This window comes from Cavia porcellus, unplaced genomic scaffold, assembly GCF_034190915.1.
Source record: "Cavia porcellus strain 051 isolate PalLab524CR breed Dunkin Hartley unplaced genomic scaffold, mCavPor4.1 scaffold_7, whole genome shotgun sequence".
Classification (NCBI taxonomy): Eukaryota; Metazoa; Chordata; class Mammalia; order Rodentia; family Caviidae; genus Cavia; species Cavia porcellus.
Genome location: NW_026947490.1, coordinates 95,460,387 through 95,486,791, shown reverse-complemented (window position 1 = coordinate 95,486,791; position 26,405 = coordinate 95,460,387). Strand labels below are relative to the sequence as shown.

The following is a 26,405-nucleotide window of genomic DNA, read 5'->3' as shown; positions in this document are numbered from 1 at the left end:
TTCCCCTGTGCCATAGGCCCTGGCAGGGATGTATGTGCTCTTATGTGGGTGGTGAAGACCTTATGGTGTCTGTTCTGAAGCAATGTCTGGATAGACAGGAACAGTCCAGCCACTGTGGAAGTGGATCTAATTAAACTGGCAGTCTCAAGCACTTGCATAGCATTGACCACATACCTAGAATCGGAGACAATGTTAATGGCTTCTGAGAACCGTTCAAGAATCATTTTAACGATCTGCAGTTCCACCACCTGAGGCTGATCTGGTTCAAATTGTATGGTAACCGGGGGCTTGCCTAGGATCACATAGGCGCCTATCCCCGTCTTGGAGCCATCTGTATATATTGTAGTTGCTGGGACTAATGGCTCAGAGGCAGTAACCTTTGGAAAAATTATAGGGTGCTGAGTGACAAATGACAAGATAGGGTCTTTAGGGTATTGATTGTTTATATCCCCATGGAAAACACATCTCAGAATGGCCCAAGTATCTATGCAGGCAGCCAGGGTCTTGATCTGGCTGGCGGTATAGGGTACTCGGATGGCTTGTGGTCCTGAGCCAAAATGTTGGACAGCTCTATCATGCGCTTCAAGGGCCAATGAAGCGACTGCCTCCGGGTAATGCTCTATGACTTTTGCAGGTGAGACCTTAGGGTGTATCCACAGTAGTGGTCCTTTCTGCCAAATCACCGCTGTGGGCTGTAGACTAGTCTGTAGCAAACAGACATCAAAGGGTCGCCCTGGTTCAATTCTGTGTAAGGTAGCCCCACCTAAGGCTTTTTCCACTCTCTGTAAGGCAGCTCTTGCCTCAGGAGTGAGCCTCCTGTGGGAGGCTATATCTGGGTCTCCCTTTAGAAGGTCGAACAGGGGTTTGAGATCTGAATTTGGTATATGTAAATATGGCCTAATCCAATTAATGTCTCCCAATAGCCTTTGCATGTCATTTAGGGTCCTAACGCCATCCGTCCTAATGGTGACCTTCTGTATAAGTCTGGAGGCGACACTGAGGTCCACACCTGCTGACCCAGGGGTGGCCCTTGTTGAAGGCTGCCATCCTGAGCTGTCCTGTCTCTGGGGCGGGGGCCCGCCTGCGAAGGGGGCCCCCTCTGGCCGTTTTTTGGCTCTCTAGCATCTTGTCCACAAATACGGTTGCCCTGAGCATCAAAGACCGACCTACACTCCTCAGCTTTGTGTGATCCCTTCTTGCATCGCCCACAAACATATGGTTCTTCATTCCTAGGGCGAGGCCTAGCATCTGCATTGTTTGGGCAGTGACGTTTAATGTGTCCTGGCTCCCCGCAGGCAAAACACCCTTTAGCCTTACATTCCCCTTCTAACCCGCGAGGTCCCCTCTGCTGTATAGCCGCGGCCAGGAGAGCAGCCACTCCCGAGTTGGAGAGCGGCCCCCCTATCTCTCTGCATATCCTAATCCAGGCATTGAGGTCCTTGTTCTTATGAGGAGCTATCGCTGCCTTGCACTCCTTTGTACACTGTTCGAAAATCAGCTGCCTTACCAGCGGTCGAGCCACTCCCGGATCAGAAAATATCTTATCGGCAGCATCTTGCATTCGGGCCACAAAGTCAACAAATGGCTCTGTGGTACCCTGAATTATTTTTGAAAGACACAAGGAGGCTGTTCCAGCACCACTTACCTGTTTCCAGGCGCGGAGCCCTATGGCATTGATTTGTTCATAGACAGCGCCGGGGAACTGGGTCTGGTCATCAGCGTGCCGACCTTCTCCCATAAGCATTTCCTTGTTCCACCCCCGGTTTCCCCGATTGGCGTTTCTCTCAGCCTGCTCTGCAGAGAACTCTGCGTACCAGGCTCGCCAATCCAGGTAACTGCCCGAGGGCAGACACGCCTCTGCCAGCTGAATCCAGTCCGCGGGGGTGAGGGGCCCAGAAGACAGATTCTCCAGCATGGCAATGGTGTAAGGCGCAGTCGGCCCAAAGGTTGTAACTGCATTTTTAAGTTCTCTAATCTGCTTTATCTCAAAAGGCTCCCATGCATTGCGTCCCTGGCCCATAGCTACTTGTACAGGAAATATCTCGTAGGGGCCACTATCTATCCCAGGTGGATGTACCTCATGAGACAAGCGTCCCCCCTGCCAAAGCCGCCTGTAAAAATACCGACCCGCCGGCGGCGGAGCATAAGACAGCGGCCGTGATTGGGCGGAAAATGGGGGCCCGTGCATCACTTCCTGTTCTGGCGAAAGGGGAGAGAGCTCCCAGGCGGCCGCCTCGTGGCGAGGAATCGCCTCCGGAAACGGCCCCCAAGGTGGGGCGGAAGGCTTCGCCTCCCTCTCGCGCCGGGGAGCGCTCAGGAGCTCTCCACTCCTCCGCAGACCAGGTTGAGCAGAGCGCAATTCGCGGGGCAACGCTGGAAAAGAACCCTGCGACTCCTTATTGAGCGACTTAGGCTCCTGACAGCTGGTCTCTTTGGCCTCCTTGCCATTCAACTTTCCCTCGTCCTCGGAGTCAGACGACTCCGAGGCTAGAGCCCCGTCCTCCTCCTTAGCATCCTTGTTCCCCTTGACGGACCCCTCTCGGGAGCTCCCTGACTGGGCCTGCTCAGATACCCTGCGTACTTTTGTAAGCTCTTGAGAGCTTTCTCCACAACCACCCTCGCTCTTAGTGCCGCTACCTAGCATGTTTCCCATTTTTTAATATGTTACTCACCGCGTGAGGCCCAAGGAATCCGCCACTTACGCGTGAGCCTGAGGGGAGTCTAAAAGCCCTGTAGGTGCGCGCCACCCAGAGCCCAGGCTTATCCCCAACTCACCTGTCTCGCAGCTCTGTACTGGAGCGTTGTCCACTTCCACGTCGCGGGGGTGATCAGTCCCCGGGCGGGCCTCCAAATGTCGATGTCCGCTCCCGGCCGGCAGGAAGGACACACGACAAAGTCTGGCAGTGGACAACCTTTTCTTTTTATTTTCCTTCTCCGTACAGCCTGCCCTGGGTTCTCCCAGCTGAAGCCTCCTCTGGTCCGCTCCCCGCGGCTCCTTTTGTGCTTCAGTCTGCCCCAAAGCCTCTACCGGTCCGCTCTCCGCGGCTCCTTTTGGGCTTCTACTTCCGGGCTTCTATCTGGCTTCTACTTCCGCCCAGGGGTGGCACCGGTATATATACGGGTACAGTGTCCAATCATGTTAAAGTAAGCAAGGCAAGCTGATTGGCTAACATCATCAGTTGCCAGGCAGACTATATTGTTGAGCGGGTTGTTTACGCGGTAAGCAGGAAACTAACATATTCGATGGGAGGGGTAATCTACCTCAGGCCTCACTCTTTACTACAGGCCTCACGTCCGCCAAGTGAGGCGACCGGGCTCGGGGCTGCGGCTCCCAACAGTCCCCATCCGCTCACTCACCACAAGTCGATGTAGGGCTCCCTGCTAGTCCCGCTCTCAACTCCATTTACAGATTTCCGCTCTCAGAGCTTTCGCGCGTCTCTCTCCCTGCCCTGCAGATTTGGATGCAGCAGCAGCAATAGCAGCAGGAAATTCTAATCGCGGCTCCCAATGGCGGGTTCTAGCTTCTGTGCTGAGATTTTATCTGTTCCTGTTATAGCACCAGGATTGCATTTCCAGTTGGTTTCTCTTAGCTTAGTTCATTCCTGGGTTGGCAGGGTGTATCTCCCCCTGCTTAGGACTCCTCATACTGCACCATTCCTGGATTTTAAGTGTGGTTTCTCAGAGAGCCTCCATAGCTGCTGTTATCTATCTGCCATGTTCTTCCCGCAACTATTAAGTTTTCACTCAGTATATTGTTGAATTGATTAAGGTTAAATTAATAGTGGGTGTACTGAGGTAATTGTTGGACTTACAACTTTATCACTGAAATCATTATAAACATAACTAAGTCAAATCTAGAAAACATCTTAAAATCAAATTACTGATCTTAACATTGCTATTTCCTTTAAGTGAAAAATTGATCTGCTTGTGTTAGAGGAGCACATCAAGAGGCCCGTGTGAAGTCATGTTAAGAAAGATAGAAAATATAAAAAGTTGTGAAACAGGCCTGTTCATGTTTACTTCTGTAAGTCTTTAAACTTAATCAACTGGACTTAGTCTCTACTGTGTAAATACTTTAGTTTATAATGTGTCCTTTTAATGTGGTACTACTTAGCATTTGATGACTTTTAGTTATGGAAAAATAGAATGTGACCTCCATTCCCCACATTCCCTCTACACATTGGAATTCTTCTGGCACTTTAAATGCTAGATGGTATTAACAGTCTGTGTTTACCTTGAGAATTGGTGAGTGCAGAAAACATTTTAAGAAATGAGGATTAGCTGGGCGTAGTGACAAACGCCTGTAATCCCAGCACTCAGGAGGCTGAGGCAGGAGTATTGCCATGAGTTTGAGGCCAACCTGGGCTACATAAACGAGTTCAAGGCCAGCCTGCACTAAGGAAACCTTACTTTTTAAAAAAAAAGGAAAAAGAAATGAGGCTTAAGTAAAAACACATTATATATTTAAGGGCTCAGTTACATAAATATGAAATAAGTGGCATTGAAAGACATAGCATTAAAAAACAGTTTTAAAAGCGCTGTTTTATTTGAGATCACATGAGAATGCACAGGAGAGAGTCTGGACAGAAACTCACTCGCCTGATAATAATATTTGGGAAAGGGGGCATACTGCTTCGGGAACTAGTATATGGGAATAGTCTGTGGGGGACTTCAGTGTTTTAATAAAAGAATATACAATCTTTTAAAGTTAAAATTAATTTTGTATTAGAAAAATATTATAAACTGTAAAGCAATAAAACCTATCTGAGAAAGGCATCTTTTCCTTCTTGAAAACCTGATGAATGAGTGCGTGCTGACAGTGACTTCAAACCGTCGCACTGAACAGTGATCCTAGGGTAGCTCTTGAAAATAACGTCAGCGATCTGTCAGCTGCTTTCCCGGGAGATCACGAGAGACGAAAGCACGTGTGGTCTGATTGCACACCCCTAAGGATCGTGTTCCCCTCACAACAGTAAAAATTAACTCACATCAAGTCTAGCAGGTTGCTAATTCATTACAACCAGTACGTATTTTCTTCATTAACTTTTTATTGTCATTTTCGACTACGCAGCATGCGCAAATGCAGCAATTATATGTTGAGCGAGAGCAAGGCTCTGTGTGTTCCACGTGCTGTAGATCACAGTCATTCCTCACCAGAGCTTTCGGGAAAACACAAAATAAGATCAGCCTCTTCCACAACAAGTGTAATTAACTACAAAAAGTAGGTGGGCTAAGCTACTGATCTGCTCAGCTGAGTGTACTGTATATAAATAATCTGATATAGATTAGCCTGCTTCACTGTAGTACAGCAAAAACCAAGCTGTGTGAATTGTCTTAATGGTTAACATTTTTAAAAAGTCTCTGTCTTAAGGCAGAGCTGTATGATCAGCAATAAGAGGCCAAAGGCAGAGGCAGTGCTCAGTATCTAATTCTACATTTTAAACAGTGCGTAATTCTTGATATTCGGACCACAGTCACTTAGCAATATTTAACATGGCTCTTACCCATAATTCCATCTGGGAGGCTGAGATAGAGAATTGCAAGTTCAGGGCCATCCTGAACAGCATAACAAGCCCATATTTAAAAAAAAAAAAAATTATTGTTTTAAAGGCAGAGTCTGCTTAATAGCTTCACAACTTAATCTGATCCTTTAAACCCAAACTCAGGATACCCCAGTTGTCTTAGTTACTTTATGCTCGTCGCTGAGACAAAATACCTGATGCCCAAGTTGGGAAAGGAAAGGTTTATTTCTTACAGTTTTTGGAGGTTTCAGTCCACACTCAGTTGGCTCCAAGGCAGGTGGGCATGGCTGGACCGCAGTTCATGGCAGCCGTCAACAGCAAGCTCAGACCAGCAAAGAGAAAAACACACCTTCTTCCTGCCATTACATCACATCCTGGCTCCACCCCATGTGGGTGGAGCACTGACACCATCAATCCAAGCACTAGACAATGAACCATCACAAATATACAATACAAGCTCCTGAGGCCTGGGGGACACACACATAAACCATGACACCAGTGTAAGCAGTACACTGTAATAAAGGCATAGGTAAAGGCCAGCAGTGTAGGCTCTTCTCCCAGGTCTGTAGCTAATTAGTCATTTGACCATAGCCAAGTATCTCAGTCACTCTGAGCTGTACTCATCTAAAAATCTGTGGGTAGAAACCAACTTACAGACTTTTTCTTTGGTCTCCAATGCCCCAGGACTGTGATGGACACTTTAGTGCTCTAAGCATTATTGTTGATTTTTTTCTGAAAAATTTTTTTTTTTTATTTTGAAGGTAGTAAAATACAACAGAACAAGACAGAATAAAGCCAACTGAGACAGTGTAGTGAAATTGGTACAGAACTTCACAGTAGATTACCGGGATAACAGTAATAGGTATCACAGTATACCTCATTATCATCATATTAGTTATTCTTTAAGTCATATATAGCAAAATAAAATGAAGTACAGAACAGAATAGAACTTATCAAAACAGAATATTGAATAGAGCAGTGCCATTGATCAGAATAAAGCAAAACAATAATAAAAATATTTGCCTTGAAAGAGATGGTAGAAGAAAGTCCCTCTTATTTGCTATGGTCAGCCTCCCAAGAGATGCTCTGATCTCTGGTTCCCATTTGCTAACGGGGGGACAGAAAAAGGGGGGTAGGGGAAGTGGGATGTTTGACTCTCAGCCTGCGCACCAGAAGGCTCACTACTGCTTAGCAGGGAGGCAGGCTGGTTGCTTGGTTTCCCAGAGTCCCAAGTTCCATCATGGCGTGTATCTCAGGAGCCGCTGGTGGTCCCCCCCCCCCCCGAAGGGCCACAGCCTGCCACACCACAGCTGCTTCAGGGAGGGGAGCTGAGATAGAGTTCTATTTACTTACCATTGTTGATTTATTGAGACACAGTTTCCTTATGGGATTGAACGTGGATCATGGTCAGGCTCTATAAAATTAAAGTTAAGCCTTTTATGTTCATAGGTCATGTTTCTTTTACTGTACATTTCCTTTCACTAATTGATTCTTGATCTGTTGTACAATTACTGATACCTGTGCATTTTCTTTGATACAGGAACAATTTTTGTAAGTGCGCTTCTGCCCTAAGCAGATAATCTTTTTAGTGGACTGTCCTTACAAAGACTTAAGTATGTATATGTCATTTGTCACTAGTACTGAAATGCTCATTGTTACAGATTTTGGTTAAAAACTGTTACATTCGTACTCATTGGAGACATGATTCCAAGGCAATACTTGGATGATTATGCAGCAAGTACCATAATTACTTACATACTCATTGCAAGTAAGGATGTGACAAATTCTTAGAGGTTGCACATACAAACAACCTGAGGCACAAAGCAGCTTTCCTCCCCTTCTTTCTAAAGCTGTAGTTAATCTCTTGAGGACTACGCAGTATAGTAGAAATTTCCACTGCGGCAGGCTATGCAAAAATGTTTATAATTTACAACTTACTATGCCATGCAAATGCCTGTGTTCCCAGGGAAGGAGAGTGAGAAAATGTGACTGCGAAGTTATTTAACTCCCCTTTGTTACTTGTTTTCTGGCAACAGAAGACAGATACTGTGCACTTAAAATCTATTTCTATGTTTGATTTTATATCATTCAATTTGAAACTTTAGAAAATAGAAACGGACTTTTTCTCTCTGTGGATTAGGCCAGCACAATTTTAATTTCACAAAAACAGTAAGCTGTGGCTGGGGTGGCTCAGTGGTAGAGCACTTGTGTAACACGCTTTTGTGTTTGATCACCACCACCACCACCACAACAGACAGTAAGCTGAAAATCAGAAATGTCAGGGAGATAAAATGGACCAGGACTAAATGGTTAGGGTTCAGTTTAATTTATGGCTTCAACACTGTAAAACCTGCTTGTGTTTCTGACATATTGGAGTCTATAAGCCACTGGTAAGTTTCCAAAGTACTTTGGCTGAAAGTTAATCCTCCTCAGGAACAATTAGATGGTAGCCGAGGTAACTTGGAATTCTCTGTGGACTGCTGACTATGTCCTCCCATTTCAAACCTGTCCTTAGCATTTTCTAACTGTATGGATTCTCTTACTAGGTTTATAAAGCCCTGAAAGCCACGTATTAACTATGTGATCGCTGTTCCTCCCTACCTGGTACACTGCTTCAGTGAGTATGTGCACCTTCCATCAGACTTTGGTGGAAAAGTAAGTTAAACTGGCTTTTAGATGCCATACCTACCCTGGGCTTCAACAGCTAGTATTTTTAGTCTTTTTCCTCCTAATTTTAACTTCCTGTGTGGTGCTGGTGTGCGAGATCTAGTTTGTATATACTTTCCTGAAGGTAAGAGAAGAAAAAGTTTGTATTTCAACTTTTACAACATTTCAAAAGTGTTTAAATTTTTGTTCTCTTATTTGTTTTATAATTAATTTAGAAAATCTGGGAATTTGTAGCACTTGGTCAAGTTATTTTGGTCTCCTGAGACCCACTATGCAGTTCAGGGAGGCCTTGAACTCACTGTGTCCCAAGCTGGCTTCAAACTCATGGTGAGCCTCCTGCCTCAGCCTCCCAGGTGCTGGGAGTACAGGTGTGCACCCCCACGCCCGATTTATTGAGTGCATTTATGTGGGAACTTTTGTGCACTGACAACTCTTTATATGTTTTTGAGAAATAAATAATTACTTTTCAGGGAAACTAAGAATTTTTATGTCAGTGTCAAAGGACTATTGTTTTTATTGTCATTGTCCACTTCAAAGAGTTTTCTGTAGCAAAAATGTATCCTTAACAGATACACAAGAGCATTTTCCTCCTTCAGTTTTCTTTAAGTTTAACCCTCCAACGACTTTACAGTCATCTCAGATTGCATCAGGGTAGAAGGCTGGGTCTGACCGCGTTTTCTTCCCCGTGCTGGCCGGAGGACGCTGCGGAGCGCTGCTCTCCACTGACCCCTTCTGGCCGGCTCTTGCACTTCGTGGAGGCCGCTTCCTCGCAAGGGAGGGCTGGTGGTCAGGAGGGAAGGTGGCCTGGCGAGGGGCAGAAGTGAGCCCTGCAGGCTCTCACGGTCACTTCCCTTCCCTGACAGCAGGCCTCCTCCTGCCCACCTCGCAAGGCAGTCTGTTACCAGGCACTTAGTGTAAGTGACAGCTCCTTCTCTGCTGTATTATGTGGTGTGATTACCTGCCTGAGCATCTGATGACCATTAGGTAACCGCCTTTTCATCTTACCAGGTCAAGAAAGTTTTATTTGTAGATTTACTTTTTTCCAAAAGAGAATGGCTTTTCTTAGCTGTTTTGTAAAGGGGGAACAACTCATCTGTGTGGAGAATTCATTTACTCTGAAAACTCTGTAAAGTTCTTCGCAGCCCAAACTGGAAACCCATTGATCTAGACAGTATCAATAAACAAAAAGGGTTTACTTTGGTTGTGTATGCTATAGAAATGATAATCGTTACTAATTCAGAACCACTTAAAAACAGTAAAACCTTGTCTCCTGCTCAAAAACTGAAATTCAAAATCTGAATTCTACTGTGTATCTTTTGACCATGGTAGAGTCAAAATGACCTCAATCAAGCCATCATAAGTTAGCTATACTGGGGGAGATATATATACACCAGAAATCAAACTCAAGACCTTGCATTAACCAGGCAGGCGCTGTACCACTGAACTGTATCCCCAGTCCATTTATACTGTTTGTAAAAGCCCTTTGCATCTTATTTTATTTCACCTGGATTATACCGCATACTGTATCCAAAAAATTAAACCAATATGACTCTGTCCTTTAAAAGTGCAACAGGTGTTTTGAAGATAGACGTGTTAGACATATTAGCATAGTAGAAAAATTAAATAGTTTCTGCTATATACAGCTAACACTTCTGTCAGTTGAAAGGGAAAGGAATAAAAATCCTTACCTCATTTCCCAGGGTAAAGATTAAGAGAGGGAACCATCAAAATTCAAATCTTAGTCATGGCAAATTATTCAATGGTAATTAAAATAACCATTAAATGGATGATACATTCATGCACTCTGAAATGTGATTGACCATGTGTAGATCTGACCAGAAAATGGTCTCCTTAATATACCTTTTCAAAAGATTAAAGTATGATCTGAACTCTTAGAGTTTCCTTGTTGACATTATTTCATAATGCCTATCAAGTCCAATTTTAATGTGTTTCCTTCTCACTTGGATAAACTTTTCCAAGAAATCCCTTACAATTGTATGTTCTGATAATCTGGGGTTAAGGATCCCTTTTCAGCTGACTGTTTCTGCCTCTCCTCCCTCCTGTGTATTTCTCCCGTGGTTTTCACGGGGTAGGATTCTTCTCTGGGTCCCACTGGAGGTGTCACTGTGCTTCCTTGCTGTACCCTGGTTCCTGCCCAGTCCTTTCCGGGTATCACCGTGGGCTCCCAGAGCACAGAGCTGTTGCCCCTGGCCGCTCCCAGTGAATGCTCAGAGCCTATCGGAGGGTCTTCATGGGACTCAAACTCAGTAATTGTTCATGAATGAAAGCAAGAGAGCCTTGAAGAGTCACTGCAATCTTAGTCTGTTAATAAGACCCAGGAAGTGTCCTTGGAATGTTGTCCTTCTAATGCTAATAAATTTTAACTTTATTAAAGTGGTCCCATTGAACTTCAGAAATCTCTTCACAAGATTTCTTTGTTATAATTGTTTGTCTTGTTGAACCCAATAAGCATTTAGTATTTAGCAGTATTCGTTGTAGCATTTGTAACTTATTCCGCCGCCTTCTTGACTTGTTATATCTGCAAATTACAATTTATTAAATATTAATAAATGTAGGTTTGTCACAAAGGTGAGAAACCAGGTTGTCTTTTTAAGAAAATAAATATTTATTTCTTTTCAATCAGTGAATTTATAACCAAATTGTGCACAAAGGCAGTATAAAAATAAGTTTATGTAAACGAGGCATTTCAAAGTATAGGTTGGTGGCTCATCATTAACTTTAATTTTGTGACTTTTGTCAGTTGGTGTCACAACCTTAGTGTTATTTTTAAAATAGTTTTTTAGGGGTATTTAATTAAGTAATGTGGTGTTTGCTTATTTCAAAATATGTGCCTTTGTGCCTGTCAAAGCTACGCTGGCAGGGCACTGCCTTTCTTATCCCCTTTGTTAATATGCTGTGTTAGATAATGGGTTCTCAAATAATGGATTCCCAAGACCTTTGATCTACCATTACTGTAACATAAAATGCAACTTAATTTTTTTTCTGGGCATAATGGTTTTAACCTTGTGTACTAATTTGACTGTGCTTGTGGGGGCAGATCCTTAAATGAGACGCAAAAGAAGGAAAAATTACTAATGCTGCCACTGTATATCTAATGAGCACTGTGTAATAAACCATAACCTCTTCGACATTTCTCTGGAAAGCGGCATGATTATTTTGGATGGCTAGCCCTTTGTGGATGGCTCATTACCGTCTGGCATAATATGTATTGATAGAGACTGTAATTGTCAACTCCTATCTGACGTACTGCCTCTGATAAATATGCCTTGCATCGCTGGAACCTATTAATGGATATATGAGAAACTGTAATTACAGGAAAAATTATATTTTTAGGTTTAAAAAAGGATATGTATTTTTATGTATAGTCTCTCTAAAAGATTGTCTGCTGTCTTACCCCCTTTCTCCCTAGCTTCTTGTCTTACAGAATTTGAAGCTTCTCCTAGGGATTGATGGTCTTTTATTGGTATAGAGGGCAACACATGACAAGGTTTGTGTGCGTATTTGTGTGTGTACACATGTGTCTGTTTGTGTATGTGTGAGAAGAGGAGAGGAGGAGGCATCTCTTTGCAAAGAAGAAGCAACATGAAAAGCTCCTTCATGTGTGAGATCCATAGGACTTGTTTCTGTGTCTCAACTGAGCTAAAGTTAAGGCTTTAAAAAAGCTGGTCTCGACTGTCTCTTATTATTAATCTTTCTCGTAGTTTTCTTTAACTGTATTTTTCTATTCTCATTTTAAGAATCTTATGTCCTTTAATAAGAGAACTAAAGATACCTGACAAACTAATTACTATGAAATATGAATCACAAGCATATTAAAGGTACACGGAGTATCTTATATAGTACTTGGACCCTGCCACATGTTATAAAACAAATTTGGACCTAGTCAATTTATAATTTCTGAAAACAGAAGCCTAAGAATGTTTCTGTTGCCTGGTATATAACTGTAATGTATTCCTGCACTCCTGGAAAAGTGAGTATACTCTTGGTTTATGTACTAGAATTTATAATTTTGATGAGGTGGAATCCTTAGCATAACATATAAAACTAGAACATGGATACGTATTTATATTCCTAGAAAATCGTGAAATATTAGGTAACTCAGGTTTCTTCTTAGAAGTCAGATGTGGTTTTCAAGCTAAGAAAGTGGAGGCTCAGGGAGATGGGAAGTATTTTGGGGAGGGCAGGACTCTGCTCATCCACTCGTAGTTTTGAGCCCTGATTCTGCTCCAGATTCCTGTCTCTCTGAGCACCGGATCTCTGGCAGAGCTGTGGTCAAGATCAGTGTTTAAAAGCCCGGATATGACGCGCTTTATGCAGTACATAGATGTCTGGCAGGTAATCGTGTTAATTTTCTTCTGTTTGCCTTTCATTCTCCCTCCTTCTCTGACCGTATTTCTAACCTAGCGTACTCTCTATTTTTTCAAAGACCTCCTGTCCATGAAGCGGTTCTTGTAGGTAACAATTACTAAAGCTTACTAGCAGCCCGGCCCTCTTCTGCTTCTCTTGCATGGATTAACTCGCTGAATCCTCACACCCCCACTAAGAGGTAGGCGTTTAACAGATAGGGACCGCTGGGCACTATCGGGGAAGTAACTTGCCCGAGTGTGGGAACCGCGGGGCTGAAACGTGAACCCGTGCACTTGTAACTCTGGAGCTCATCCTTTAAGCCACAGCTTCTATCTCTGCAGGGCTCCCTTCTGACTATCCCACCTTCCCATGTTCTAAGAACACAGTTGTAGGGTTCCAGAGAAACCCACCTGCCTTCCTCAGTGGGGTGAATTGTCCTAAGAGACAACTCTAACATAGCTGTCAAAGGTATGCAAGAATTTCTGGGAGAATAGTTGGTAGACCTTTGAGGAAGGAGGGCCTGTGCTGCCGGGTGCCAGGGCAAGGGGGAGCTGATTCATAACTGCCCTACCCTAGACTTGGTGTGGTCAGTGCTAAGTACTTCAGAGCCCTGTGTCCACTGTGTTACTGCCTCTGCGTGGGGCAGCGCTCTCGCCTTTCCTTCATGCCAGTGGCCCTTATCTATCCCTTAAGAGATAGCTGTGGTCTCTGCAGGACACCTTCCCCCACCCAGAGTCTGATCCATGTACCCTTTTCCGGGCTCCCCTAGCACATCGCGCATAAGTCTGCAAACATTAGGCATGATAGTAGTAATAGCTACCGAGTACTGAGCACAGACCTGCACCAGGGCATTGTGCTGAAAACACCTCACATGTTATCACGTTTATGTCTCACGGTACTCCTGCAAGGTCAGTCATGATGGCCCCTTTGTATGGACAGTAAAATACAGTAGCATCTTGGAGATGTTAAATAATTGAGCCAAGAGCTCTAGCCAGTTTGTAATAGATCTAAAGCCTAAACTGGTCTCTCTCTTCTCCATACTAATAATTGCAGCATATGTGCCATATTTTATTTATATTACCTGCTTTTATGTGTGAGATTCCAAACTCCCCCCAAGGACTGCACTGTATTGTGTTAATTTTTTACTCCAGATCCTATCAAAATTGTGCTTCAGGAGGAAAAAGAAACAGCGTACACATCAAAATATGCCTGTTTTGTTAAATGTGCTTGAATTTTAGATGTTTCTTAGAATGGGCTGAGGTTTAACATAATTTCTTTTGACTTGCTATATTATCAAACAGTAAAAACCATATACAGATTTTTCCAGATAGTTGCTATGGACTGGGTTGTATCCCTCAAAATTTGTATTTGGAAGCTCTAACTCCTTATGAGTACAGTAATACCCTGTTCACAAACAGTTCGGTTCAGAACAGAAGCAGTAGGCAAAATTTTGCCTCCCTTCCAGAACTCTGCATCCTGAGGAACATGGCTTGCCGTCCTCCCCGCTCTGCCATGAGGCTGCGGCTTCCGCAGGTTGCGATGATGACCACAGACAGACCTGTGGACACTTGCTGTGAAGCTTCCTTGCGTCCTTTAGCACATCTAGTATTTTTCATGGCTCCAAAGAAGGTACAGAGTGGGGAGCTGGGGATTTAGCTCAGCCACAAAGTGCCTGCCTTGCAAGTGTGTGGTCGTGAGTTCAATCCCCGGTTCCGATAAAAAAAGAAAAAGACCAAAAAAAAAAGAAGGTGCAGAGCGGTGACAAAGTGACCAGGCAGGCCAGGGTTCTCTCTTCATTCTGACTGCACTGTACTTTGTTTCACAGTTCTGTGATTAAAAAATGCATATGGCTCAGAATGGTTAACCTTATTTACATTGAACCTTACAGGAAAATTTGATTCAGTTCACAACCAGAATCATGAAATTAATGGCATTCATGAGCTGTTTGGACATAGGACCTATCTATGCGGTGGGACTTGGATCGTCTGTAAACCAGGCAGAAAGCCCTCACCAGAAAACGAGTTTTCTGGCACCTTGAACATGGGCTCTTAGCTTCCAGCGTTGTGTGAAGTCTCTGGTAAGCTACCTCCCAAGTCTGGTTTTTTACGGGGGACCAGGCAGTCTAGCATAGCAGGTTATCCCCGAGTTCTTACTTTAGGATTTAAATCAAATGTTTGAAGGAATGCTTACAGTTGACCACTTACTATCATATCCGGCTATAGGAAGCACTATATAACAGTTTGATATGTCATTAATCATATAAGAATAATCAGGTGAGAATTCTGTGGAAACACAGAGAAATTGAATTGCTTGTATCGTTAGAGATCCCACCTGACAACCACCTGCCCTTAGCCACTCGAGGAACCGGTCAGCAGCTGTCCCTTCCCAGGACAGGGGCCCTGTGGCTTCCCCAGATCTCTGCTGTCAGGATTCCTAGCTCAGTATTTTCTAGGAGAGACGCGTATGACAGGGCAAGAGCTGTACGATAGAGGGACAGTTTAATTAGGAGCCGTCTAAATTATTACTTAAACCTACAGTCAAGCGAAGCTGGACAGAACACGTTTATTTGTTGAGGTGAAGTAGGCTTGCCAGTGTGTCTGTAGCCTCCTTTCCTACAGTCTGTGCGCATGCCTGTCTTCAGAATGAGAACAAAGACAAAGAGCTAAGTTAGCTTCATTGATTTTTCTTCCCAAACTGTGCTAACTGTGCAAGCCACTCTGATTAATACGCAGCCCTCTGTTTTGGACCAGAGTGGCATACTTGTGCCCAGATGAAAGTGTGCTGCTGAAATTAGGTGGCATAATGACTTGACATTCTGATAATTAACTGGCAGTGCGTATTCTTCTGTGTATCTAAGGCCCGACTGTCAGCTCACATTTCTTTAGTTTAGGTAACCTTACTTAAGCGAAAGATAAAATAAGGATGTTAATTTTCTTTTGTCTCTGCATGGAAATGACTTTTTGGCAAATAGTATTAACTCAATCATTTTGTTCTCTTTAATGTGTCCTAGTCATTTGTAGCTGTGGCCAGACAGTAAACGATGTCCCTGTGCTTTTCTGTTCTTTTGTTCTCATTTCTTTTCCTCGCAAGCCCTATCTGAGAAGACACCCAAGCCTTTGTCCTAAGCCTGTGGTCCCCCCATATTTCAGTTTCAGGCTGCTGGCTGCAGCCGCTCTCAGGCTGCTCCGTGACAGCTGCGACTGTCTGGCGGGGGCAGTGAGTCCTGATGGGACCAGCAACTGCTGCTCACCTGGATTCCCCCGAGCTGCAGCCACGCCACGTGTAGGCAGCACCCACATCAGTGACCCTAGCGCCCCCCATCGCAGAAGACCCAGCTCTCCTGGCTCCCTCCCTGCGGGACCTGCTTATGTGACCCAAATCCTTAGGCACTGTCATCGTCTACTCCTACAGTAGTTACATTTTATACTCATATATTCTGTAGTTTTCTTGCTAAATCTTTTTTATGTCATTGTATCGTTAGCTAAACTTTGAACCCTGACTGCCCAAACCATATTCTAAACTACTTTAAAAGAAGGAAACAGGCTCATACTTGATATATACGGTTTGATAGTGCAAAACGATTCATTTGATTCTTTGTATTTCTAGAATCTGACACATAGTAGAAGTGTGTGTTCTCCCTAAATCAGCAATTTCACGTGGTCATGATATTATGTATATATTTTAGATTTTATTACTTTAGATTGTATTATATTATTTTATATATATTTTAGATTGTATTATATTAGAATAAAAATAAACAGAAACCCAAACATCTGAAAATGCTCCCCGCTGGCCTCCGAAACTGCAGACGAGGGTGTAAATGGTAATACAGCAATCCGCACTGAGCGCTCCTTAAATGAGGCTTGCTCTCTTCTCTTTATGTTATTCTGACTTTTGACTTCCAAATTGGTTTGTGAAAGGAGCAGTTGGTGGCTTTTATAACTCAAATCCTTGAGGCTTGTCTTAATCCTTATGGTCTTGTTTTTAAGGCTTAAGTCAGACATACTTGTAAAGAGAGGAGTCATCAGTTATCTTCAGGATAATTACTATAAGCTGGGATTGGGGGAGGGAGGAGGGATTCAACCCAGAGTGCACTGAAGCAGGGCTGCAAAGCTGTTTCTTTGTTACTGAGAAATTGCACAGACTGATCTCAAAAGTTGCAGTTCTCTTGTCTTCCAAGAGCACTGAAATTCTGATTATACTTTAAGTAAGTGGGCTTAGCTGGGCATGGTGGCGCACACCTGTAATTCCAGCACTTGGGAGGCTGAGGCAGGAAGATCATTGAAGGCAGTTTAAAACCAGCGTGAACTGCATAGCAAAACCGTCTCAAAAAGACAAAAAATAAATGTAAATAAATAAATGAGTGGGCTTGCTTGGAGGAAAGTCTTAAGAATGCAGATTCATGAGAGGAAACTGCTTTTCTTTAAAGAAATCATACTGTGGACACGAAAGTTAACTGAAATAGTGAATAGGAAAGACAGTGCCAAGGTGATTAGATGTGGACATACATAAAAGCATGAAATGCAATATAAAACCCACAAGAAGTGAGAAGAGGTCAGATTACCTGGAAAACTACAGGCATTGATCGGATGAGCACAGTCCCACTTGCCTGTTTACAGAAGAAGCCTCATGGAGTAGACGCTTGCATCTGTGTGTCGGAAGTGTGCTGGGTGAGCTTCGGTTTCTTCATGGAACTCTGAATCCAGACTTTGTAAGCATCTATACCTGGTATTTTCATTTAAAATATGAGTAGAATACTTGCTAACTGAATGGGTACTTTTATAACCCTTGTGAAGTTCATGTGTGTTCTAGGAGAACGAGGAACCTTTTCCGATGCCTTTGTTTCTGTGTATAATTTTGTGTCCTTACGGTTGTTTAAGCGTCAGAGATGAGGCCTCTGCTGGGTCTGTGATGTTACAGCCTCACCAAGCACGTCACAGGCACTTACCCAGGGCACGTTTGGGCATCTTCTGAGTACAGAAGTGCATTCTAATAGTTTATCTATTAAGCATGTATGTTCTCAAAATGTGTGCACATCTAACAAGCTATGTCACCAGGATATGGTAAGCACTGTGGATCCAAAATGTCACAGCCAGAAATCATGGTCAGACACAGGAAAAGAGAAATACAGCTGTTGAGAAGAAGCTGCCACCGAAAATAGGGTGGACTTAGCGGTCTTTATAAAATAAGGTATTAATGTTTTAATTAAAATATAAATGTTTAATTAAAATAAGGTATTAATGTTTTGTAACTATTGGGAATTTGAAGCAAAATTGGCAAATGGAAGTTTCTTTGTAGACTTGCTACGTTTTCAAGGTGAACAGGAGTCTTTTCTTGTTTATTATGCAGAAAAAGACATCACTAATTTGATTATAAAACTTTTTTTGTCATCTTTGACTATTTTAATAGTGTGTAACCAATGTTTATTTACTTTTAAGTGTCACATACCTAGTGTAATAGTTCTTTTTTTAAAAGTCCTTATATAATGATGTATTTTGGGCCAGGTGTGATGCCACACACCTGTAATCCCAATTCGCAGGAGGCTGAGGCAGGAGGATTGCTGTGAGTTTGAGGACAGCCTGGACTACAAAGAGTTCAAGGCCAGTTTGTTACATAATGAGACCCTGGCTCAAAAACAAATAAGTCTATTTTTGCTGTGTACCTAAAGGACCACCATACATTATTCTGGAATATAATTTGAGCATAATAAAAGGATTTGGTTGTTCTGTGCTACCTGACTTTGTTTTGTCAAACACAGACAAACCTTTATAGAAGAGTACAACTGACATGTACAGAAATGCAAAATGATATGTGAATAACTAGTTTTAAATGCTCTCTGAATCTTGAATTTCAGAACCCTGGAGAAAGAATCTGAGTGCCCTTGATTGGCCCAGGGATTTGGCTTTGAGCCCCAGCCAGGGTGGAGACTGAGGATCAATAGATACACCAGTGACTACTCACTTCTGATCTCTGCAGGGTAAAGGGAGACAGTATTTCCAGAGAAGAGAATCCTCATCGAGGGTTTCTCAAGAAGGCACCCCCAGCCGCCAGCAGGGGCCATTTCAGGGCTGACTTCAGGGCGTAAGTTAGAATTGTTTTTATTCACTGAATCCTGGACATGAAGCTTGTATTTTTGTTTTGTCAGAGGCACATAGAAAAATTACACACAAACCACAAGGTAATCTTCTTGTTTCTTTTTTTTTTTTTTTTTTTTTTTTTTTTATTTAAGAGGAAAAAGAGAAAAACACAAAACAAAACAAAGCAGTGTAAGGTTACACATAATACAGAACTACAAAAAAAAAACATAACAGTAAGAAATCACCTGTTAATAGATTACATAATATCATCTTGGAAATAGTTGCTCAAATCACAGTATCAAAGAATACAAAGTAGACATTCAAACGGAGAGAATCTTCTTGTTTCAAAAATAGAATAATTGCCAGGCATGTGGCTCAGCAGCACAATGCCTGCCTGGCAAGCATGAGATCGTGAGTTCGATTCCTAGTACCAAAAAAAAAAAATTGGAAATAGAATAATCTACTTACTAGTGTCTGACACAATTTAGGTGACATATTTTGAGATCCTGTAATTTCACTTCTGTAGTGTGTCCAAAAGAAGTACCCTCACATATGCACAAAGATGTGTGTGGGAGGTATTCCTGGCAGTATTGTTTATGACAGTAGAATGTGGGAAATAACCTAAATATGTATTAATGGCCTCTGAAGCATATTATGGCTCATCACCCTGTGTAGAATAGCCATCATTAGAAAGAGAGGTAAGCTGTTCTTACCTGACTTGTATGATACATTTTTAAGTAAATTATTCAATACATATGATATTTTTACAAGTGAGTTTTAATTTCATCTTTTAATCTTCTACTTCTTTTCTATATAAAAGAAATTCATAAGTAAGGTGGGGGCACATGCCTGTAATCCCAGCACTTTGGGAGGCCAAGGCAGGCAGGAGGATCACAAATTCGAATCCTGTCTGAGCAACCTAGCAAGACCCTGCCTCAATAAATAAGTAGGGCTGGGGATGTAGCCCATGCAGAGGCCATGAAGCGAGTCCCTAGTACTGAGAAAAGAAAAGAAAAAGATTAGTTTAAATATGGTGACACAAGGGGCTGGGGATTTAGCTCAGCGGCATAAGCGCCTGCCTTGCAAGCAGGCAGTCGTGAGTTTGAACCCTGGTACCGATAAAAAGGAGAAAGACAAAAAAAAAAAAATATGGTGATATAGTCTCAACTACAGTAAGTCACGTAAGCAAGTTATGGTACTATATGTATAATACACATTTTCATGAGAAAATGTATAGCGCTCACTGTGTTTGTAAGCATATGTTAAAAACAGCAAAATTCTAAAGGAAAACATGCTACATTATTAAGGATAAAGGGATGTGAATCTCGTAGGACCCGTAGGAGTGAGAACTATGTCTCTGTTCAAAGAAGTATGGTATAGTTTAAAATTTTCCAGTAACCATACTAAAAATTCAAAAGGAAACAAGTGAAATTAATTTTAATACTTTATTTAAATGAATTTTAAAATTATCTTCCAACATGTAAACAATAGAAAGCATTTATTATTGACATTTTAAATTTTTGTACTATCTTATAATTACCAAATATTTGTTTTATTTTGGGGGGGGTCTCACTGTATACTTCATGTTGGCTTAAAACTCAGTAGTAGCTTAGGCTGGCCTCAAACTCAGGGCAGTCCTCCTGCCTCAGCCTCCTCGTGCTGAGATTTTAGGTATGCACCACCATGCTTGGACAGCACCTGAATTTAGGTAAGTGCTGACTTTTTAGTGCTTAGCCATTACTTGAACTTAGTGCCTATCATAATAAACAGCTGAGCTCTGTATACCTTATATCGTTTAATTTAGCACAGTAAAAATATGTTCTTACCTGACTTGTATGATACATTTTTAAGTAAATCATTCAATACGTATATTTTTACAAGTGAGTTTTAATTTCATCTTTTAATCTTATATCCTCTTTTCTATATAAAAGAAATTCATATAGCACCCTTCTCTCCTTGAAATAAGCTTTCATGACTTTTCATCCTAGTGGATACATATTAAGTCCATATTAGAATTTAGTACAGTGATACAGTTTGAAAAATGTATATAAATTTTTTACAGCGTGTAAATTGTAATTCATAGCTGCGCATGGTGGCACACACCCTTAATCCCAGGACTCAGGAGGCTGAGGCAGAAAGAGTCCTGTGGATCTGAGGCCTGCATGGGCTACGTAGTGAGTTCAAAGCCAGCCTGAACTACATAGCAAGACTGTTCCCCCCACCACTACCAAAAAAAAGGAAGTTGTGATTCGCAGACTTTTTTCTTTCATAATTGTGTGTGTATTATTCCTTTTCTTGCTTGATTGTGGCAGCTCTTTGAACATTTTGTTGTTGTTGTGTGGATATAAATTTAAAAACCAGCTAAATAAATGATCTGAAGGATTACTTGGTGTATGCAGTGTGACCATATAGACAGAAGATAATTTAGTGATTAAACATATTTAGCTTTCAGAGTAATTTCCATGAAAGTTGTATGTGGATGCCTGAAGTGCTGAATACATTGTATCTATTTTTAAAATATCTGATAGTTTGTTTTTAAAAAGTTAAGCATTATTCTCAGGCACCTAATAGATCTGTTGTTAACACTTTGAAGAACATACCTATTGTGTGAACATTTTACTGTTTGTCAGACTATAGTATTTTTTTCAGTAAAGATATGTTGGTATTTCTATTTTATATTTTTGCTATTTATAATTAATCTCACTAACAATTCCAAAAAGGAATATAAACATTAAATAAAATAGCCTAGAGAATGACTTTATATGGACTTAATTTTTTGAGAGTAATAGAGATGCTCTTAAATTAGATCACAGAGATGATTCCACAACTGCCTAAATACTGTATGGAGTATTTTTCTTTTTGCATTTCTGGGGCTCAGACCTCAGTCTCATGCAAACTGGACAGGCATGCTATGATGGAGCTATGTCCTCAGCCCAGCTCCAGAAATATTCTCAAATTAATCATGTGCTTAAAGACAGGTGACATTTATGATATATAGGTAATGTCTCATTAAAGCTGTCTTTAAAAAGAAGAAATAGCCTCAGTGTCTGCTCCCAATTTTTATAGCCACTCTGTAACTTCAAAATAATTTCAACATGGTAACTCGAGTGTTCTGTAAGATCTGATTATTTAAAATATATTTAGGAATGTCACTTGAGCTTAAATCTTAACTCCGTTTTTATGTTTAGAGTTTCTCTCTCCTGGGTAATATTTCCTAGTGACTGCTTGCCCTGATTTCCTCCCTGGATGTAGTTACCAGCAGTTTCCTGTCGGGGAATGTAGGAATGTATCGTATTGCTGTACCCACTGCAAGCTGGTGTAAAACCTACACAGATACACCATGTACATGTGTGTGTGTGTGCGCGCCTCGTGTGTCTGTTTCTGTGTGTGTATTCACGGGATGCCAGTGTATGCAGCTGTTGGTTTTTTTTTTTTTTTTAACTTTTTCTACCTTTACTATCCTAAAAAACTAGTATAGTAAAAACAGTGAGAAGCCTGGGCTGAGTAGAAAGATCGCTGTGGTTCTCTGCCTTGAACATAATAATTCTTATGTTTAAGTGATTTGTTCTTCAATTTTGTTTTGTTTTTTAAAAACACACTTTGAATCTAGGTACAGAACTCAAAAAGGGTTCTGACGTGTTATTTTCCTGTTTTTGCCTTATTTGATACTTCTGCTCATCAGTCTATTTGCTGTGCGTGTACACCAGTCCCTCTTTACTGCAGTCAGATCACGTAGGAGAGGGGCCACTTGCTAGAATGAGAAAATTGAGATCTTATGAATTTCAAGTTCCTTCACCAAATCTCACCAAGGATGCATGGAGATGTGTGTGTGTGTGTGTGTGTGCGCGCGCACGTGTTTGTGTTTGTGTCTCTTTTTAGACCTTGTCTTTCTCTTACTTTCCTGCTATTTCTTAATAGAAGTTGTACATGTTTTGTAACTTCCTTTTGTGCTATCCCTTTTTTTTTAAACCGGTATCAGGGATCAAACTCACAACTACGTGCTTGCAAGGCAGGTGCTTATGCCACTGAGCTAAATCCCCAGCCCCTTGCTATCCCATTTTTTCCCCATATTTTCTTTTACCTCATACGAATTTCCTTGGGATTTTTTTTTTCAACCTGCAGTGTATATTTATCTCAATTTTATCCCCTCGTGAGCCTTAAACCCACACCCACCTCCTGAAATACTGTTTATATATGCTTTCTTGATTCTTTTGGGAAATATTTACAAAGTGGGAGGATATTGTATATGTGTCTTAAAAGTTTTTAATAGAGAATTTAAAAAAAAGACAAAGATGAAGCCTCCGCATACCCGTATTCTTTTCTCAACATTTTGGTTGCCAGGTTGGTGAGATGGAGGGGCGTGTATTCACAGGTCAGACCTGCTCTGGTAGTCGCTGGTGCTGGACAAGTAGCTTCTCCTCTGTCAGCTTAAGTCACCTCCATGTAAAGTTTCCATGGTTTCCACGTACCTTCTTTATCAGGTGGTGGAGACAGGGAGTAAAACAGCCTGTGTGAGCAGTCCAAAGCCGCTGTGGGGACCGTCATCCTGCATCCCTGCCCTGTCCCCACATGGCCGGCTGCACAGCACTCCCACGGGGATCCCCAGGTGGGACTCGGGCTCAGTGAACGTGGGTAGGAAAGTAAGTACGTCTTTATTTTCAACATAAGTGGCTTCTGTCAAGCTCTTACTTATGTATTTAAAGGCATTATTCTGAGCATAGTCCCCTGGCTTCACTTAGACTGTCAGGGGAACCCATGGGTAAACAGTTTAAGAACAGGACCCGTGTGTTTAAGCGACAGACTGTAGATGCTACCAGTTATTCTGTTATTCAAAGAAAACTGCATGTTAGGAGTCAGTGGAGTTGGATAGATAGCAGGTAAATTGTATGTCACACAGTAAAAGGTCTTTTAATCAAAATCTAGCCCCATAGCTTACTCATCAGAAGACCCAGGGCAAATCAATTAGCATCTCTGAGATTCCTTTATTTCATGTGTAAGACACAGTTAATAACTAAAGTTGGTGCTGGTTAAATGAAAAACTGTAGCTTTTAAAACATCACAATATCTGGGCACAATAGGTTATGAATTGTGCATTAAGCTGTACCCAGAGTACCTGTCCGTGGTTAAACGTGATGGGGTGTTACTGTACTTTTGTACAGGAAATGTGGTAAAACATTTTGGGGGATAGTTAGGGCTTGTTTGTGTCTCTAGATACTTGCCATGGTTTCAGGAAGCAGTACAGTCTAATTTAAAGCCTACCATGTAAAACCTCAATGCTCTTTTTTATCGGAAACAGATCTTTCCTCTTTTATTCCCGCATCTCCCAGTCTTGGGAGATTTTCTGCTCTAACTGGAGCCTGCTAAGGTTCCCTCTTCGGTCCATCACCACTTCTGTTACTTATTTTGAGAGGGTTTGCAGAATGACATTACTCTCCTGCAGTGCTTAACGTGGCTGCGTAGCACGCCGCCTGCACATCTCTCCTCACCACTGCTTGGCCTCTAAAGGCCAGAACATCCTGACCCCAGCCTCTCGTGAAGCTGTTCGGCATACACGGAGCCCTGGCCATAGTACGGAGCCCAGCACTGAACTTCAGTGATGATTCAGATCTCTGTCGTGTTTTGACCAGTTTCTAAAATTACAGATAAAAATCTGCTCGTCTTCTTCATTTGCTGTCACACATCTTTTCTACGAAAGCCAGTGTATGCCAGTGTCTTAGGTACTTCTCTGGGAAATAACACCTGACACCCACAACTTCAGGGAGGTTCATTTTGACTTACAGTTTGCAAGTCTCGATTCATGGTTGGCAGACGCAAGTGCAGGAAAGGCAGGGTGGGAGCATTTGGGCAGAGACTCATGTCCTGGCACCTTGCAGTGGAGCGAGGCAAGGGAAGAGCTGGAGAGGGACATGCTTCCTAGTCACACCCAGCGACCAGCCCCTCTGATGGGCGCCTGCACCTGCTCACCGCACATTCAGCCATGAACGCCCTGGCGGAGCAGTCCACCAGCTGAATACAGTGAGCCCATGAGCCAGTCACCTTTCAAGCCCATGGGACTTGGGGGGACATGTCAGGTTCAGGTCATAGCAGCCAGCTCTGACCCCCCCCACATATATTTAGCTTGCTGGTGTTCAGATTTTGCCCGGCAGTGTTTTCTGGTACACTGTCTGGGTTGTCGCTGGACTGCCAGCTCTCCCAGTCGACTTGAGCTTGAAGCAGTTTCATAGCGAAATGACAAACCCTTGAAGGAAAGGGGTTTGTAATAAAATGGAAACACCAGCGTGCTCTTTGTAATCAGTTCTTTAATCCTCCACCTGCCATGCCATGGTGAAGCCTTGTAATTATCAGAGCAGAGCCCTGAATCTCCTGCTCCGAGGGGGAAGAATGAGCTCCCTGGGTGGGTGAGTGACAGAAGCTACTCTCTGGTGGGGCAGGAGACAGATATTTTGGAAAACTCTGACACAGAATCTGATGTATTTGTATAACCTTTTCATGTGGATGGTGCTGCAGTCAGAGAAGGCGGTTTGGCTTTCTTCATTAAAAGCTTATTAAATGAAGAAATAGGACAGTGGTTTTGCTTCAGTAGATGGGGGTCAGAGAGGCGGGCTGATCTCCTCAGGATATTAATGTCTGCCTTCAGCTAGGGGAAATGAGCCGTCACTTGAGTTAGAGGCAGCTTTATGTGCTCATCACTTGGGATTCCCATATGTCCAGGGAGCTGCACCGGTGAAAAGTGGCAGTGCTCACTGGCAGAGAGCAGAGGGCTCTCATTGGAATTCACGTCAGGAAGCTCAGCTCGGTCTGCCCAGAGCAAGTCTGCTTAGTGTTGATCAGCTGTCCATCGGATAAACCGAGTTGATGTGGTACTCCCTCCAAGGGCTGCCTGCCAGGGACAGCCGAGCAGCCGGGGTCTCATTAGGCTTTTGGTTCTCCCAAGTATTTTAACCCCTTTGTGATACCCAAACCCAGATTTATATGGACCTTGAGAAAGCTGCTGAGCCAGGCTTTGTTTTTGCCTATCTGGCAGAAAAGACCCCATTTTAACTATTTCCAGAATCCAGACCCTGTTAGTGAGCTGCTTCTCCCTCTCCTCATAATAAGCATCTAGTTGATCTGTAGGATAATTACGTGTTGATAGTTCCAAGTTCATGTCTAAGTGATTAAAAATATTTTTAAAATATTCTTAAAATTACCTAGCTTTGTTTTTCTTTTTAGTTCATTAGTTTCATAGGTATATCCATTGATCACTAAGCAGAAATGTATTGTGTCATCCCTAAAGAGACAATGTAATACAGATTTCTTTCTGGTCAGCTAATTTGTAGTGATGCATGTAGTGACTCCTTGCTGGCGCCAACATCGCTCTGCTCTTTCAGGTATGACTGCTGCCACCTAAGGCACTTCGCCTCTTCGTGTATTGGTGGTGGGTATGGACGGAATTAATCATAGAACACGTCAATACTGGCTTGCTTTTTTGGAAATAAATCAAGGGAGAATAAACATAAGTCTCTGCGTGAAGCTGTGGTTATTTTAAACTTACATTTCTGCAAAAGTACAAGTAGTTTTAAATAACGATTAAGTGGGGAATTATTTGTTTTAAAGAATTTTATCAAAGTAGTACTTAGGAATTTGTGTTTCGTTTGATTTATCTGTCTGTGCCTTATACCTTGTGTTTTCATGAGGTGGCAAGATTCCAGTGTAGACGCCAGCATCTAATCTATTGGAAATGGGGTCAGCCGCAAAGACGGTTTTCTGCTGCTTTCCTGTGTCTTCTGGC

General features: G+C 42.4%; 1 protein-coding gene across 7 annotated transcripts in view; it reads left to right on the top strand.

Annotated features, from left to right (window-relative positions):
* Pdss2 (decaprenyl diphosphate synthase subunit 2) overlaps positions 1–26,405 on the top strand; it is a 279,546-nt gene that overhangs the window by 121,056 nt on the left and 132,085 nt on the right. For 6 of the 7 annotated variants that reach the window (XR_010048980.1, XM_063253957.1, XM_063253955.1 and 3 more), the window contains exon 3: positions 18,534–18,638. The exons of the other annotated variant lie outside the window; for it this stretch is intronic. Coding sequence is in view for 5 of the 6 variants with exons in the window: in XM_063253957.1 (XP_063110027.1) it covers positions 18,534–18,638 (105 nt within the window). In the remaining variant the exon portion in view is untranslated. The remainder of the gene's footprint in view (positions 1–18,533; positions 18,639–26,405) is intronic. 7 annotated transcript variants of the gene reach the window in all.